This window comes from Epithele typhae (assembly GCF_022376455.1).
Source record: "Epithele typhae strain CBS 203.58 chromosome Unknown BXZ73scaffold_40, whole genome shotgun sequence".
Taxonomy (NCBI): Eukaryota; Fungi; Basidiomycota; class Agaricomycetes; order Polyporales; family Epitheliaceae; genus Epithele; species Epithele typhae.
In genome coordinates, this window is record NW_025954231.1 from 79,971 (window position 1) to 97,157 (window position 17,187).

The following is a 17,187-nucleotide window of genomic DNA, read 5'->3' on the forward strand; positions in this document are numbered from 1 at the left end:
CACCCAAACCAGGCTTGTCGTTTTCGAAACGACAAGTCTAGTTCAAAGGTTCGGTCGCACAGTCGTAGATGGATGTTTGTTCACCGGGTTGATACCTCAAAGGTACGTCGTCCGCGTCTGTCCTGTCGGCAGCCCGTTTCAAGCATCGCCATTGCCGTACTACGCGCTGTGGGTCGTGGTGAGAACAACGAACAGCCGGTGGGGCATAAGGTCGGCGTTGCAGACGAAACACGAGGTTTGTAGCAGGTTCGCCGAGATTGTGAAGCCACCACTTCTGTCTGCCGCAGCATTGCCACTCAGCCGTCAAACAGGCTGCCCCAAGCGATCGAGTTGAAGTGAGAGGCCAACGAGCTAGTAAGGTCGCTGTGCATCAAACCGGTCAGCAAGCCCCGATGATGAGTTCGAGATGGTCGACAAATTGCAAAGGCCGTAAGTTTTCGACCCCCGATCCTGTGGACAAGTGGCTCCCGATGGACAATGTATGTGGTTGCGTGTTCAAATCCAACGCAGATGGGTAGCAGCAGCAATATGCAGGCATTTGAAGACAAAGCAAGAGCCAGGATGGATGTCATGATTCCTCGAAAGGATGATTCCAGATCCGCGTCGTCTAGTTCATTGAAGACAATTATGGCAGAGCGAAAACGCGCAAGCGGAAAAGGAAAACAAATGTGGCGAAGCGGCAGCTTCGTTGAAGCGACATCCCTGGGACAATATTCGCGTCGGAAATGCGTAGGTCTACCACGACGCACCCATGGCTATGACGCAGCTCTTTTCGCAAGGAGCCAGTCGAAGTTGCCTTGCACATTCGGTACTCCGTGGGCCTACACACGCACGCTACAGTCGTCGAACATCTTGTAAGGGGGTGGAAGGCCATTTATTGTGACCCAAAGAAGCCGCAAATGAGGATCCAGTGGGTTCTCGCGACAAGGAGACAAAGACACGATGGGAGGACAACAAGCTAGCCAAGCGATGGTTGCGTGTTGGACTCGCCTTCCGACAGGCGCCGGGAAGGTCTCGGGGAGTCTGAGCAAAGAGATGCCAATTGTGGAAGGTGCACCAAGCGCGACCAAATACCCACCCACGGAAGAAGACCTTTCACGAGGCAATCCAGCGCAATCCTGCAATCCAGCGTCACGTAACTGATTGCCCCTCGCTTTCGCCCTTCAACTGCATATAAGCCCCATGCCGCTCGCCATCCCCTATCCCCTCATCCGCTTATCCCCGTGGCCGCCTTCTCCCTTCCATCCACACCATGTCCACCACGTACCTCCCTGCCGGCAAGCGTTTCCTCCAGCTCAGGAAGAGTTCCAACGCCGAGAACTTCCCTCCTCGCACGCCGGGTCTCTCTAAGAAGGCCGACGCCCTCGTCTCTGGCCGTGAAGCCTCCCGTCGTCGGCGCGCTCGCATCGTCAGCGGCTCCATCCCCCTCAAGGCCAAGAAGAGCATCCTCAACGCTCGCACCAAGCGGGTCGGCAAGGTCAAGTGCGAGCCCACTGAACCCGCCGGAGTCCCTACACTCCCCGAATCACCGACGACCGACGCCGTCCAGCCCGTAAGCACCACCAGTGAACCGGTCCATCTCAGTGTGGGCGGCGTCGACCCTACCATGGAGAAGAAGGAGAACGCGAACGTCCTCCGCTTCCCTCGCTGGCTTCGCCGTCCTCCTCCTCAGTTCTGGCCAGCTCCCATCGACATGGACAACGTCGAGGCTTGCGATCCAGAGTTGAAGGGCATGCCCTTGAACTACATTCGTCAAGGACTTGCTGAGACTGGTCCTGCGTACGTTCTCGTCCTTTGTATTCCGACATCCGCTTATCAGTTCTCTTTAGTATGTGGCACCTCGCTCAACGGGCGAAGCTGGAACGCAGCGAAATGGGCAACGTTTCTCAACTCCCCAAGGAGATCAACCTCGTCATCGCCGACTACGATATGCTCTCTTTCCCCACGAACGGCACCCCGCACAGCTTCCCGACTCACGTCTTCGCGGTTTGGGACCTCCCTCACAAGACCTCCATCGAGAAGAACCCCGGGATCAACCCCCAGACTGGCCGTCGCCAGGTCCACATGGTGCCCGCTCACAACGTAGTCCTCGCTGCCCACTGCGCGAAGTGGTTCAAGCTGCCCAGCTCGCGTAGGAGTCGTCACACTCGCGTCGGCGTCAACGGCAACGGTGCTATGGGCACAAGGATCACTCTCCCGGTCGTCCCACTAGCTGTTCCCCATCCCCCCACATTCAACAGCCTCCTCCAACTGCTCTATACACACGATGTCGGCTTGCTCCTAGCACACATGGTCCCAGTCGCGAAGCCCGACTTCAAACTGCCGACGCTCGCGGACCCGTACCCGGAAAACCCGAATTATGTCGTCGAGACGGCTCATCGTCTGGCCGCGCGCTACACGCCCCACGCCATCGTCGAGATGCTTACCCAGGTCATCGGCCTCTGGCAAAACGCGATTTACCTCTGCGTCGCCGACCGCTTCCTGTGGATCGGGATCGACTGGAGCTGGGACATACTCCTCACTGGCCTCGCCATCGCCATCGGCAAGCCTGAGCTCGTCCCCCGCCCGCAGCCCAAGGTCACTGCTATCGGCATCGCTGTTGCGCAAGCCAACGCCACCAGACTCGCTCGGGAGGCCCGTAGGCTAGCTGCTGAGGCTCTCTGAGCGAGTACGTTGGCATCCGAGTTTGTCTTTCGTTCGTGATTTTTGGTGTGGGCCAGCCGGCGGCGGCGTCTTCTCAACCCTTTCTCTATGTCTCCCTCCGACCATATGCATTTAAATCCCCTCCCCCGCATGTCTCATCCTCATCATCCGCGATATCACCTATGCCTCGTTGTATGCTCTTCATCCCGCCGCTCGCGCTACCCCCGCATCCTATCTTTATTACTTGTTCATCTTTGTTCTCGATGCTCTCCTCGCTGTCGTTGTCGCTGTCTAGTATCAGATTGAAGTCGCATTAGCATTACTGTACCATTTAACAATCTCAGTTGTAACATTCGGTTCCAAATCATCTGCATTGTTCGTTCTTGTCCAAACGGGTGTGGAAAAAGTGAACGAGGTTCGAACAATGAGGCCATCTCTGTGATTTCCCAACTGAGCTACGTTGACTCACGTACAAGCGCCGTTGTGCGACACATGATCCGTGCGGACCGTCATCAAGCAAATGAATGGCGCAGGCGCAGGGGAGTTCAGTTTCTCTCCTCCCGACCGCGCCCGACAGTGGGACCATGGCCAGCTTTGCGACCGACCCGGGCCACGCCGACGCCTCTCTTGGTCCGGACGCCCTCTCAGCAGCCGACCGGGCAAACCAGCACCAGCTCTCCGCGTCCACCGTGGCCGAGAGCAATGGGCACGGTGACGGGGGCGACACCGACGACGGGCTCCCGGGCAAAAAGAAGAAGGGCTCCAAGCGGCGAAAGGTCAACCATGCGTGTCTGTACTGTCGCCGCAGCCATATGACTTGCGACGAGGGCCGGCCGTGCCAGCGGTGGTGCGCATCTCTCGTCCTCTCCTCACGCTCCCTCCGCGCGCTCACCGCGTCCTTGTGCCGTCCCCGCCCCGCACACTCCGACGCCCTCGCCCCCCGCTGCCTCCCCATCTGCCCGCGTGTCCGCGTGCAGCGTCAAGCGCGAGATCGGCCACCTCTGCCACGACGAACGGCGCGCCCCCACGAAGGAAAAACCGCCCGCGGGCGCGGGCACGCCCGGCATCACAAACCCGGCCATCGACGTCGCGAGGGCGCTGCCTGGCGAGTATTCTCTCCTCCCCTTGCACCATGGCCCAACCCTTACCGCCCCCGCCCCCCGCCGACGCCGATGCGCCGTACGGAACCGATCGTGCCGACCCGTCCGCCGTCACTGAATATGACCATGCGACCGCCCTCGCGAATGCGACTGCGAATGCAGGTGGCCAGTACGGATCCGCGTCTGTGTCGATGAACACAGGTTGGCCTGGGATGGGGATGAGCATGGCGCAGGGCGCGTGGCTGTACCCGCCCGAGACTTTCAGCAATGAGTTTTCGGTTCTTTCGTGAGTGTCCTCTTTTCATGTCGTGCGTTTTCTGGCGGAGTGGCATGGGCTAGAAGCCAGTGCTTTTGGACATCATGCCTGATCCCTCGTGATCGGGGGTGTTAAGGCATACATCGCACGCTTCGCTCCGCTTGGTGCGCCCCCGCATTCTATCCACGCACACACCCATCGCTGTATGCTTGTTGTCGCAAGGGCCCATCCGCGGATGGCCGGACGAGCCTGCCCTCAGCCACTTGTGTACGCAATGACGTCATGGTCGCTGAGGTTGGTCGTTCTACATGCACGCGATGGCCTTCTAGAACGATCCGAGCCTCTCGCGCTCTGACGCCGTATCCAGTTACTTGCCGCTCGCCTGCTTGGGCCCATCTTCCACGTGCAACGACACGTCTTCCGGGCTCTAAAATTTTGGTCGCGTCTGATTTGATCTTGCCTACTAACCATGAACTACAGCGATTTTCTCGAATCATTAGACGACGGGACCTTCTTCAGTCAGCCTCCAGCCATCGGAACATCCTTGATGTCGAGCCCGACATACACCGGTCCAGTCAGCCTAGGCGTCGACAACCCTTACATTCCTCCCCCGGGTCTCCCCGGAGCGACTCCTTCAAATACCTCCGCCGCCGTACCGCTGCCCGCGAGTCCAGAACGGGATCGCGAAAAGCCCCCGAAGAGCAAGCCCCCGTCGTCCTCCCGGCAGCCACGAAAACGGAACGGTTCTTCCTCACGGCGGCGGACCAGGCCTCAGGTTCTCGAAACGAGCGGTTGAACATGGTCATCAGGAGTAAGTACGAAGCAGGGCTTCTCAAGCCATACAACTACGTCAAGGGGTACGCAAGACTGTCGAGGTGGATGGACAAGAAGTACGTGTTTGGATCGGTTCCACATTTCGTCCGGGTGGATTGTGGCTCATCACCTGCGCGTGCTTGACAGCGTCTCGCAAGAATCGAAAGCGAAGATCCTTCAACCGCTGTCCGTGCTCCGACCAAAGTTCAGAGTGAGCCATCGGACTCGTCTCATAGGCGCCGCTAACCACACTTCTTTCCGATGTACAGGCTATTGCCCAATCAGAATCACTTACAGATATCGTGCGTAGCAGATTTATCACACCTTGACTCTCATCTGACTTCTTTTACAGGATTTGGTATTCATCGAAGAAGCTTTTGAGCGGTTGCTCCTCGATTACGATCGTGTTTTCTCCGCCATGGCCATCCCCGCGTGTTTGTGGCGCCGCACTGGGGAGATATACAAGGCGAATCGCGAGTTTGCGGAGCTTGTCGGGGTGGACGGATACATGCTTCGAGACGTACGTTTCACTACATCGTGGCACGAACGCAGATCAGCTGAGACCCTTGCATGTCGACAGGGTCGACTGTGCATCTATGAGCTCATGTCGGAAGATTCAGCCGTGAACTACTGGGAGGTACGTCGGCCGCACTCGGCTCATGAATGACGACATTGATTCATGCGCGTCTCGGACCGTTCGTGCCGCCCACTTTCCGCAACTCGCCGCCGTCGCCATTCCTTTCCCCGTCTGTGTCATACCTCCGTCCTGTTCCGCACGCGGCTCGCCCACCACGCTCCTCATGAAACGCACAGAAATACGGCCACGTTGCGTTCGACTCCAACCAAAAGGCGGTCCTCACCTCGTGCGTGCTGCGGTACAAACCATTCCTGCCGTCGTCGGGGGCGGTCACACCTGGGCGCGGCAAGGACACGCAGCCTCCCCCGAACGAAGAGGGCACGATCTCCTGCTGTTTCTCGTTCACCATCCGGCGCGATCCGTACGGCATCCCGACGCTCATCGTCGGCAACTTCATCAAGTGCTGAACCGAAGCTCCGAAGCCCCTCGCTCACGTTGACTAAGACCCACCCTTTGCCGCCGGACACTCTGGCTCGGATCAAGGCCCGAGAAGTGAATACGCCCCAGGTTGCGTTCGGCCCGCACATCCCGCGAACGATACCGACTCGTGCTTTGAATGACGCTGCTCCTTCTCTTGCTCTCCCCGTCCTGTCCCTCGTCGATCCCACCCTCTTTCGCTCTGCTCATCCATACGCTGTGTAGATAGTCTCCCAATTCTCTTGTACTTCAAGGTCCCCCCGCCTGTTGCGTCCCGCGCGCACGTGGTTGTAATAACGGTAGCCTCCCTCGGGCCCATCCACCGGGTCACAGCTGTATGTAGTAGGTAGATGCTTTTGGTCTGAACTTCGTTGAATACACGCGCGCCATCGCTCATGACTACATAGCTTGTAGGCACAAGTTGGCTAGGGATGCCGTTCTGAGACACCCCATGGCTGCACAGCCCTCGGCCGGTCGGCTCAAGCCCCACATCTTCAGTGACGCCTCTGTCGGAGAACAACTTTCGCCGTGCCGTGGGTTGCGGCCTTCGTTGTGGACGAAATCAAGGCTAGAAGAGTGCGGATACGGGCCGGATGCCTCACCTTTGACGAACGCTTGGCTGTTTTGTGCAAATACAGGTCCACACGTTAAGAGTTCCCCCACATCTGCCATTAGTTTTGCGACATATGGAAGCATCGGCGACACCGATATCCGTTGTCAACGCACGTTTGCTCCGAGGGACGTGACTCCGGCTCACGACACTACTTCCGACAAGTTCGGCCCCGTGGGGTACCTGGAGTGCGCGTGTCCATACGTGTCCATGGGGCCGCTAAGCGTAACTGGCTCAAATTCCTGTCTCCTCCCGGGACCAGCAGCCAGCGTCTTCAGACTCCCAGGAGTATTTGAGCGATCGCGTTGCCAGGGCGCGTCGAGTGGGCGCACGCGGCGGGCCGCGGCAGACCGCACAGCTTGAGCGCTGAGCCTTGGCGTGCTCTCGCCCAAGGCTGTGTTAGCCGCGGTGGAGGTGCAATCCGTGCAAAGCGACATGCCGGATGTAGCCACTTCGTGGCCGAGGGAGCGTTGGATGAGTCCTCCGCATGCGACCGGAGGTTCGCCTATCGAACGTGGCTCCCGGAAGCGCGGATGAGATAGTGCGCGGCAGGTGAATCCTTGTCTCATGAAGCCTCGCGCGAGCCTAGTCCACTTTGTGCGCGCGCACAGACGTGATGGCTGCGCCGACCGGGGAACGAGCAGCGGTGCCTCGCCTCCGACAACGACATTGTCGCGGCCGTCCCGAGGGTTCGGTACGCTACCTGTTCCGTGCACGCGGATGCAGCCGTTGCGCGTCCTTTGCGGCACCAGCGGAGGGAACTTGTACTGCAATATGTAGTGTCTGCTATAACTAAGTCTCGCTCGGGTGCATTTGGCCGACGGTTTACAAGTACTTGAGCACTCCTGCCGCCATCATCCCCTCCTTCCCCCCCTCCCCTTTCCTCCCCGTCTTATTTCCCTCTCCTTTTGGGCGTGCATGGCGTATTCATGACCGACCTACAGCCCCGCCGCTCTCTCGCCCGCGCCCCGAACCTGCTCACCACCAAGGGCGAACCCGTCCCCTCCATCAAGAATGCGCTCCCCCGGTCCAACACTGCCATGGTCGCCGAGCCCATCCGCCGCCGCCGCACCGACGGCAGCGCTGGCGGGCTCGGCGGGTCGCTGCGGCGCAAGCTGTCCCAGGTGCGCGACGCCGGCGCGTCCGTCGCCCGCCGCGCCAGCTTCCGCCGCTCACCCTCGTCGCCACCGCCCCGATCGACGGACACGCGCGGGTCGTCGTCGACCTCGCTCGACCCCGGCGACGTCGACCCCGCGCTGCTCCTCCCCCCAGAGATGGCCGCCTTCTCGCTCTCGCCGTCCGCGTGGGTGAAGCGCAGGCGGAGCCACCGCCGTGCACAGTCCGAGTCCCAAGCCACGCGCCCGCGGCTTGACGGCGGTCACGCCTCCACCTCGCCCCCCACAACCGCACACGGCGCACCTTTCCCCACCCCGTCGTCGCCCCCTGCACTCTCAAGAATGGCCTCTCATCCCGAGTCCCCCGTCAACGCACACACTGCAGCGCCCTCGCCGCCGCAACCTGGCCCCGTCGAACCGCAGCAACAGCAGCCCGCGCCTCCGCAGTCGCCACCCTCCATGACCGCCCCCACCGTTGCTCAACCCGCAGCATGCACGGATGCTACGGTGCCCCAGATCCTCCAGGTGGGCGTGCCGATGCTCAAGGTGTCGACGAAGAAGCAGAAGCGGTACGTCTTCCGCCTCGATGCCGACGAGGGGCAGATCGTCTGGGAGTCCAAGAAGATGCGCTTCATCCCAATCGACAACATCAAGGAGTTCCGCTCCGGCGCCGCCGCACGGTACGACCGCGAGCAGCTCCAGATCTCGGCCGAGTACGAGGACCGCTGGCTTACCGTCATCTACACCCTCGATGGAGGCTACAAGACCCTCCACCTCGTCGCGGCTACTCGCGACATCTTCGCTGCGTGGGATTCGACTCTCCGCCGCCTTTATGCGATCCGTCAAGAACTCATGAGGGGTACTGGTGGTGCGGACATCAGCAACGCGGTTTGGGAGAAACAATTCTGGAAAGGTGCAGATACGGAGCAGGACCAGAAGCTTGAGTTCGACAATGTGGAGAAGTTGTGTAGGCGGCTGAGCATCAACCCCTCGCGCGAGGATCTCATGAGGAGATTCAAGGTGCGTTTCTTGCTCAGTCGTACCGTCGGTGGAATCCTCGATATATGCGCATACATCCATCCGTTTTCTTCATGTTCGTTGACGGTGAACTCATCACATGCCACAGCAAGCCGACTCGCAAAACCGAGGCTACCTCGACTTCGACGATTTTAAGAAGTTTGTCAAGTCGCTCAAGGCCCGTCCCGAGCTTGATCGTCTCTTCAAGAAGATCGCGAACGGAGACTCTACGATGTCTTTCGACGCCTTCGAGAAATTCATGCGTGAGATGCAGAAGGTGTGTGCCCCTTTCATGATGCCGTGTTCGTCTTGACTCATGCCACAGTTAGTCTGATATCAGCAAAGAGCAACTGGAGCAGTTATTCCTTCGCTACGCCGTCCCCAAGCCGAACAAGCCTTGTGGATCTCCCCCTCAGACCTCCCTGGATCTCGCCATGAAGTCGGTGTCTATTCAAGACAAGCTCGCTTCACTTGCTCCAGCTTCTGCGACTGAGGCGACGCTAGTAGTCCCCGAACCGCTTACTGTCGAGACGGCCAAGATGACTCTGAGCAACTTCACCGCGTTCCTCTTGTCCGCCGACAACTCAGCGTTCGCCGACCAGTACGCCGGTGTCCACCACGACATGACACGTCCGCTTCCAGAGTACTTCATCTCCTCGTCGCATAATACATACCTCGTCGGGAACCAGCTTGTTGGGGAGAGCACGGTCGAAGGCTACATTCGCGCACTCCTCCACTCCTGCCGAAGTGTCGAACGTATGTGGTTTCGTTTTCGGCGGAATCCAGTTCCTGACTACATGCGTACCAGTGGACATCTACGATGGCGAAACAGAGCCGGTCGTGTACCACGGCCGCACGTGGACCTCGAAGGTTTCGGTCCGCGACGTCTGCATTGCGATTTCCAAGTACGCATTCATGGCCTCGCCTTACCCCATCATCATTTCCGCCGAGATCCACTGTGGAGTTACACAACAAGCTATGCTCGTCAACATCATGAAGGAGGTATTTGGCCCGGCACTCGTCATCGCACCACCAGAAGGCCGTCCCAAGATTGAGGTTCTTCCTAGTCCGGAGGAACTCAAGGGCCGTGTTCTGCTCAAGACGAAGGACCTGTTCGTCGTTGCGGAACAACAAGGCGCTACAACCGTTGTCGCGACGGCGGATGCGGAATCGGACACCTCGACCACGACTGAGTCATCTTCGGAGTCGGAGGCCGCGCACGTCACGCATGAGGTTAAGGCAGAGTGGCGCAAGGCACGGGAGAACGAGGCCGAGCTCATCAAGGACCTCAAGTCGGAGTTCAAGAAGGCCAAGGGCAAGCTGAGCCGGATGCGCTCGCCCAAGCCAGTCTCCCCGCCTCCACCCGGCGCCGCACCTGGGGCCCCCGCGTCGCCCAAGGTGAAGATGTCGATGGAGCTCGTCGGGCTTCTGGTGTACACCGTTGGTGTCAAGTGCCGTGGGTTGAACAAGAAGGAGGAGTACGCGCCTGAGCACATGTTCTCACTCTCCGAGAGCACGGCCAACAAGCTCATTAAGCAGGCGATGGTCGACCTCATCAAGCACAACCGCACCCACCTCGTCCGGACATATCCCAAGGGAACACGAATTGGATCCACGAACTACGAGCCCCACCGTTTCTGGTCTGCGGGGTGCCAGCTCGTCGCGCTCAACTGGCAGACGTTCGATCTCGGATACATGATCAACCACGCGATGTTCCAACGCAACGGCCGCGCGGGATACGTGCTCAAGCCGTCCGCGCTGCGCGTGCCAGACAAGGCGCTCCTCTCGCAACGCACCCAGCACCTGCTCAACATCACCGTCATCTCCGCACAACAGCTCCCACGCCCGAAGGACTCGCAGGGGCGCGAGATCGTCGACAAGACGATCATCGACCCGTACGTCGAGGTCTCGATCCACATCCCCGACTGGACGCACTCGCCTTTCCTCCCGGCCACCGCGGGCGCGACCGGCGGGTCCTCCGCTGAGTACTCGGCCCCGCAGGCAGGCGGAACGGTCGCCGCGACTTCGGCGCGCACGGTGACCTGCAAGACCGGGGTGGTCAAGAACAACGGGTTCAACCCGGTGTGGGAGCAGGCGCTCTGCCTCCCGTTCGACCTCGTCGGGGACATGCGCGACCTCGTGTTCGTCCGCTTCGCGGTCAAGCAGGAGGACGAGGAGAAGAACGAGCCGCTCGCGGTGTACTGCGTCAGCCTCGGGAGCCTCAACGTCGGCTACCGCCACCTGCCGCTGCACGACGCGCAGCTCTCGCAGTACCTCTTCTCCTCGCTCTTCGTCAAGATCGAGATCGCCTCCCCGTGAGCGGGCCCACGACCTCAATTTGCGGTCCCGTCGTCTCCCTACTGTATTATCTCCCCCGGACGCTCCCCCGGCTTGACCTGCCGCGCCGTCTGCCGGTGCCATCCTACGTGTATGCCTTCCGTTTATTTATCTCCTTTGTCACTCGCTATATCAACCCAACAACCAATCATTTGTACTTGTACTCGCCTCCTTCCCGTGTACCTAGAGGCCGCGCACTTACGCACCGTACTACATACAGCCGACTTGCACATCGACTACGCCCCCCGCGCTCACGACGCACCTAACGTATATCAGTCGCTCATTTCAAGGTATATTAAATGCTTTTATTCGCTAGCGCAATGAAGTCGCGAACGAGTGTCGAGGAACGAGGAACTGAGCACGGCCGGTGTGACCTCCCGGCTTCAGTGTTCTGCAAGCATCGAACGGTGAGATTCGGATTGTACATTGGCGCGTGGATGGCAGATGCGTAGGCGAGAGCGATGATACAGGTGGAGAAGCGGGAGAATAACGTAGTGGGACACATCCGAGAGCAGAGTAAGCAAGACGAAAGGCATAGAGACACGAACCGGATCCGAGACCGCACGGGTAAATCACGCAGACACCGTCCCTCCACCCTAACCTCCCACATCCACATCGGATACAAGCTACATGCAATGTTCGAGTCTTTGGCTTGGAAAGGGGCCGTGAGCGATCGAGGGCTCGGAACCGACCGATCGACGTTGGCGATCACTTTCCCGGCGGTGGCGATGGCGGACCTGTACACGGGCCGCAAGCAAAATCCAGCCGGGTTTCAGCAAGGCGAACGCAGAGAGAAAAACCGACGGGCACGCACCGAAGAGCCCGCCCCGAGACATGCCCCCCATATCTCCCGGGAGCGGAGCGGCTGACGTTCCAGGAATCGGCGCCGGGGAGAGCAGCGGGTTCGCTGCCGACGACAAACGACCGTCGACACCAGAGGTAAAGCAAGAGCGAGAGAAAGAGGGACGCACGCTTCCACTGGGCCCATGCGGGCATGTCGTGGTGCGGGGGCATCACCGGGGGCGGCGGAGGCGCGGGGGACGCGGGCGCGGGGAGGGCCTTGGCCTTCTTCGCCCGGCGGTCTTCGCGCTTGTAGACGGTGCGCCAGCCGGGGCGGGCGGGCGCGATGTCCTCGAGCATCTCGCTCGGCGGCGCGGGCGGGGGCGACATCAGCATCGGGGGCGGGGGCTCTTCGTGCTGCACGCGCGATAGGAGGGCACGAGGACGGGTGGAGAGGCCGGTACGGTGGAGCAGGACGAGCGGCGTTAAAGGCTGGAACGGGGCGGGCAGAAATGTGGAGGACGGACCCTGGGCATCCAGTCGGGGTTGTACTCCCCGCCACCTCCGTGCTTGGACTTGACGGCCATGAGCTCGGAGATCTCACTGGGCACATGGTGGGAGGGGCGTCCGGGAAGGCGGTCTCGATGAGCGCATGGATGCACGCGAAGAGAAGGTGGACGTACTATTGCAGCTGCCGACGCTCGTCTCTGAGCTTGCCGACCTCGGCGAGGAGGATGCGGACCTCGCTCGCAAGAGCTTTACTAAAGTCATTGATGTACCTGCGCAGCACGACGCACGAGCGGGGCTTCAGCCGGGGGCGAGGGTGACAAAGTGAAAGAAAGAGGAACGAACTTGGGAGCCTGGGCGTAGTTGCCATTCCCGCCCTTCTGCGACATCGCGGGCACGGTTCAAGTGGGTAGAGCGATCACTGGTGAGATAGTGTACAGGAGTCGAGAGGATGTCGTAAGGAAAGCAATCGAGAGAGAGCAGGATAGTGGGTGCAACGAGCTAAGCTCGTGGCGAGGAGACCGGTTCGGTCGTCGACACCGGCGGCTAATTCATTATCTCGAGGCGCCTGGGCTCGCCCGCGCTTTCCTCCTGCCCTCAATGACTCCAATGCTTCATGTTCTCGGTCCAAAGCACCGCCCGTCGCTCTCAAAACATACGAGGGGAACGATTCTTGCAACAATCCTCAGCAGCATCTAGACATTCTAACTGACGAACAGTTCGAAATTCAGAACAAGCCCGTGTCGCTCAGTGGCATCTTACATATCGTTTGCAAAATCTCCGTCGGGCGGAAGTTGTGGCCAGACACACGACCTTGTTAATGTTCCAGGTCATGTATGAGACCACTGATTGCCTTGATCTTGTACAAGGAATATCTTACTTGAAGTTACGTCTCCAAGGCCATCCGCATTGAATGCGCTGGAGATTCTGAGAGGATCCCCAGGCGAGCCATGTGCACTGACAAATGCTGAATATTGCTTTGTCCTCTTTCGGCATGTTCACAGACTTCCGTGGCAAAGAATTGCGATATCCTACTGGAACGGTTCCGTGTGTCAAAGCGGAGCGAAAAGGATGCTTCATCGAAGCTAACATTTATCCATGTGCCGAACTCGTACGAGATGCACGCCGAGCCCTGAGAAGTTCCGCGGGGACCGTGCTCAGAAAAAGACGCATACCGCCTTCGTTGATCCCAACATAGGTCTATCAAGCACAACGCCGAACTCCAAGAGCGCCGAACCGCCCACCATGGAGCTGTTGAGACTCACATGTGATGCATCTCAGCGGAGCAGTAGGATCTTCAACTTGCTCCCGTCGGTGCTTTCTGGTTACCGAAGCGCTGGGGCTTGTGAGTCCAACTGGAGCAGACTTTGAGCGCAACGCAGAGTTGTAGATCTCCGTACAGAGCTTGCGAGAACCTATCGCCGACGTGTCAGCGGCAGTTGGGTTGATTTGAGACTGAAGTGCTGGCGATGACAGGTTCCAATATGCATTGGCTTGTTGGTTTTCAAGATTTCGTCCTGCCATGGATCAAGTCGGGCGAGTAAGTATTTCTCGGAGCATTTGAAGAGACACGAATACGCTTTTTGGGGATGGCGATCGCCGTCCCCGATCGCGACCAGAGGAGTCGTCGACTATCATCGCGGTCCTTGTCGAGTATGTTTCAGTTGTACCGATTGCTTCCTCACTGGTCATGTTGCTGACTTCGCGGACGCCGACGGAGATACCCATAAGTAACCTAGAGTCACTGCTGGACGCGGAACCGGTGCGGAGGCACCGCCACTCACCGCGACAACATCCCCGCCACTGCGCGGAATGTCCGAGAGCCGTCGCGGCCACCATGGAAGGAAAGGCACAACGTTCGACCGGGACTTCCAAAGCGGCGGGAGTCACTAAGCGTGGGTTCAGACGAGCCGGCGCTGGCGATGTCATGGCTATCAAACGTCTGACCCTAGCATTGCTTCGCGGACAGGAGGCCGACGCTTTCCACAGCCGTGGGCGACTCGAGTTGAGTCAGAATGACCCTGCCGAAAGCAGTCTTAAGCCCAGACGGGACGCACCGAGAGGACGAACCACTCACCCACCTCGCACCAGGCAGCGCTCACCCAGAGCCTTGTCCCGCACTCAGCCCACCAAGGCTAACAACAACACCACATCACCGCACCCACACACAACCCCCCAGTAACAATGCCAGGCCGAAACCGCGACCAGCGCATCGTCGTCCGCCAACTCGAGCGCGGCGCCAGCACACCCACCAAGACCGTCCTGGGCACCACCGCCGAACTCAACCAGCACAGGTCTTCGGTGAGCCCCGGTCCCACTTTCCCCTCCCCGCCTCCCCTCCCACTTTTCCCAACACCTCCGCGCGCCCCGTTCATCGGCTCGCGCCCGCTCCCCCCATGCGCGTGCTGCGCGCCCTCCCCCGCCCCTGCCCGTACTGTGACCGCACCGAAGCACCCGCTGACTGACCCCACTCCTCCTCCTCCTCTGGCCTCCCCGGCGGCGCGGGACGACGTGCAGGACGAGATCACGGCGCACCTCCGCGTCGACGTGAAGCCGTGGAAGACGAGCAAGCGCGACCGGTACGGGAACTGGTCGGAGCCGCACTGGCCGGCGACGCCCCGCGGCGGGCGCAACGCCGACACCACCCGCGCGGGCGCGGGCGCGTGGGTCTCGCGCCGGTTCGTGAGCGAGCGCGCGGAGGAGGCGCGGGACGCGCGCGGCGCGGCTGACAGGGACGCGGAGCGCGAGTGGGAGCGCGAGGCCGCGGGGTGGGGCGCGGCGGCGCAGGAGGGGAAGAGGGGGAAGGTCGAGGTGCACATTCTGGACATCGCGAAGGTGGCGAAGCCCCGAGGTCAGTGACTTTGTATGATACTCTCGTGAATGGCGAGAGGGACTCACGCTGACGGCGGACTGGCAATTGCAGCGCGCTCGAAGCGCTTCGAGGTCGTCGGGGCGGTCAAGAAGGTGATCGCGCTTGAGGACGAGATTATGTCCGCCGCGAAGTCCGAGGCGGGATGGGAGGACGAGCTCGAGTACGCGGACTTCAAGTCCGACGCGGGCTGGACGGACGACCTCGAGGACTGGCAGTCGGAGGGATGGGAGGAGCTCGGTGAGGAGCTCGCCCCTCGGCGGAAGGCCCACACCATGTCCTACGCCGCAGCGCTGTTGCAGTCTGCGGGGTGAGCGTTGACGCGTATTCCGTCCAAACCAGTGAGTCTTGCCCAGCTGTGATTGCACCTCAGCCAAGGATCGCCTGACGAACGGGAAAAAACAGGTGTACAGACGACCCACAGCTGTGGGCAAGACCGACTTTCGATTTCCCCGCCGCACGGCGGCACGCTGCGCCAAGACGTAGTCCGAGTACACGAACCTAGGCTAGAGGAAATGTCGGAGGAGAAGTAGCGGCAGGGCGTGGCGCGGAGTCGTCTGCCACGACATGGAGGGCCTTCTGGCTGCACGAAGGGTGCTAGTCGGTGAAACAGGTCGAGATAGAGATTGAATGGGGCGTTCATGCGAGGTCACTGGAGACGTTGACGAGACGCTTCGGGCGTCGGGTAGTGCTGTGCCTGCATACTTCGCCCATACAATATCCACGAGGAATCGTGCTTTGTGACGAGGTCGCTCGGCGGACTGTCGGCGTAACGAGCCTCAATGTTTTCTTCTCCGTGAAGGCCTCGCCAGTTCGTGGCTCAATGGTACAGGGGAGATACGATCCGGCTAAGTTTCTCCGAGGAGGTTGGACGTAAGGCGGCGAAGTGATACCCATTGCCCTGGGCAACGCGAAGAGAGCATTTGACGTCCACTGTGCAGCACAATGTCAGATAACTAGAAACAGGGCGAAGAGGTGGTTTGTCAATACTACGGAGAAACACCGGATGTTGTTACTTGCATGACGTCCGCAGTTTTTCATGTGGATATCGATGTCACCGAGTGCAATATCCACGTCACGCAGAACGATGGAGAGTGACGGGGCAATGTTACCTGGCCATGGTCACCTGTGGAAATACAAGAGAAGAACTCGGCGACGTGCGAGTTTTTGGTGTCCAGTTGAAGTTGGGAAGCATTTGGTTGTGTAATCTGTGCGGCAACAGGACGACGACATAGCTCATCTCAAACAGGTCAAGTGGGCATCCTATGGAATATGCATCTTTGACACATGCGCACCTTTCGTCACACTTCAACGTACTAGTGTCCACGAGTCGTCTCCAGACCTCTAGCTTTCACTGCCGGAAGTTCCCTCCTATGGCGACGCGGGTGAAACGTACAAGGCTTGATGTATACCGCATGAGATAACCGCACATCACGATTCGAGGGCTTTGAGGGCACACGTGATAGAGACGGTCAACGCAAAGGACACATGTATTGCGGCGGGAGAGTAATCTACTCGGAAGAGGTCTCTTCCTTCTTCCGGTACTCGGTAGTCCACTGCGCGACGAGTGAGCAAGGCTGTCGAAAATCTGCGAGAAGAAGCTGAACACGCACCATCATGGAGGGAATGGGCCTGATGGGCTGCACTGTTCGTCTCTAAAAAGTGCCGGCATAAGGGGGCGTTCCAGGCAACACGCAGACAGAAACCCAACGACATACCTCCTTGTCGGCGCTGACGGTGAAGATACCGTATGAGATGATGAGGAGACCAGCGGTCGCGATCGCGGTGTTTGACTTCCAGTTTGAAGGGCGCGTCCACCAACCACCTGCAGACAGTTTGTATAAGGACCATGGAATCCTTTGCGGTCACCGCGAGGATGTGCTGGGCGCGGGTGGAAACGGAGAACGCACCTGCTGGCGACCAGACCTGCTTGGGGTAGGGATATCTCGCGCCGCCGCCCTGCAGAGTGCCGGTCAGCCATCCAGACGCGTTGAGGAGGGATTAAAGCAGAACGGACCATGATGAAGGAGTGGTGGTTGTGGAGAGAAAGGATGGGCGGAGACGGACTGTGCGTGCACGTGTTTGG

The 17,187-nt window shown here is 59.7% G+C and overlaps 6 protein-coding genes across 6 annotated transcripts; 4 read left to right on the top strand and 2 right to left on the bottom strand.

Moving 5' to 3' along the window:
• Positions 1 to 1,252: 1,252 nt before the first annotated feature.
• BXZ73DRAFT_103351 (uncharacterized protein) lies at positions 1,253 to 2,664 on the top strand (the record flags this gene model as incomplete). Its single annotated transcript, XM_048015556.1, has 2 exons — positions 1,253 to 1,779; positions 1,830 to 2,664. The coding sequence occupies 2 exons, from the start codon at positions 1,253 to 1,255 to the stop codon at positions 2,662 to 2,664; spliced, it is 1,362 nt and encodes a 453-aa protein (XP_047875770.1).
• A 563-nt stretch (positions 2,665 to 3,227) lies between these two features.
• Positions 3,228 to 5,856, top strand: BXZ73DRAFT_91157 (uncharacterized protein; the record flags this gene model as incomplete). Its single annotated transcript, XM_048025882.1, has 10 exons — positions 3,228 to 3,490; positions 3,621 to 3,729; positions 3,914 to 4,029; positions 4,480 to 4,667; positions 4,691 to 4,889; positions 4,960 to 5,023; positions 5,082 to 5,114; positions 5,165 to 5,332; positions 5,393 to 5,449; positions 5,626 to 5,856. 10 exons carry the CDS (start codon positions 3,228 to 3,230, stop codon positions 5,854 to 5,856), a joined length of 1,428 nt encoding a protein of 475 aa, XP_047875771.1.
• Positions 5,857 to 7,933: 2,077 nt separating this feature from the next.
• Positions 7,934 to 10,927, top strand: BXZ73DRAFT_50289 (PLC-like phosphodiesterase; the record flags this gene model as incomplete). Its single annotated transcript, XM_048020410.1, has 4 exons — positions 7,934 to 8,611; positions 8,718 to 8,885; positions 8,938 to 9,364; positions 9,417 to 10,927. The coding sequence occupies 4 exons, from the start codon at positions 7,934 to 7,936 to the stop codon at positions 10,925 to 10,927; spliced, it is 2,784 nt and encodes a 927-aa protein (XP_047875772.1).
• Positions 10,928 to 11,653: 726 nt separating this feature from the next.
• BXZ73DRAFT_79110 (uncharacterized protein) lies at positions 11,654 to 12,621 on the bottom strand (the record flags this gene model as incomplete). The annotated part of the gene is made up of 6 exons (XM_048023014.1): positions 11,654 to 11,682; positions 11,760 to 11,852; positions 11,917 to 12,217; positions 12,253 to 12,328; positions 12,409 to 12,504; positions 12,578 to 12,621. The coding sequence occupies 6 exons, from the start codon at positions 12,619 to 12,621 to the stop codon at positions 11,654 to 11,656; spliced, it is 639 nt and encodes a 212-aa protein (XP_047875773.1).
• Positions 12,622 to 14,416: 1,795 nt separating this feature from the next.
• BXZ73DRAFT_103355 (uncharacterized protein) lies at positions 14,417 to 15,415 on the top strand (the record flags this gene model as incomplete). Its single annotated transcript, XM_048015557.1, has 2 exons — positions 14,417 to 15,083; positions 15,156 to 15,415. The coding sequence occupies 2 exons, from the start codon at positions 14,417 to 14,419 to the stop codon at positions 15,413 to 15,415; spliced, it is 927 nt and encodes a 308-aa protein (XP_047875774.1).
• A 1,197-nt stretch (positions 15,416 to 16,612) lies between these two features.
• Positions 16,613 to 17,121, bottom strand: BXZ73DRAFT_103356 (uncharacterized protein; the record flags this gene model as incomplete). The annotated part of the gene is made up of 5 exons (XM_048015558.1): positions 16,613 to 16,657; positions 16,715 to 16,756; positions 16,820 to 16,926; positions 17,012 to 17,060; positions 17,089 to 17,121. 5 exons carry the CDS (start codon positions 17,119 to 17,121, stop codon positions 16,613 to 16,615), a joined length of 276 nt encoding a protein of 91 aa, XP_047875775.1.
• Positions 17,122 to 17,187: the final 66 nt, after the last annotated feature.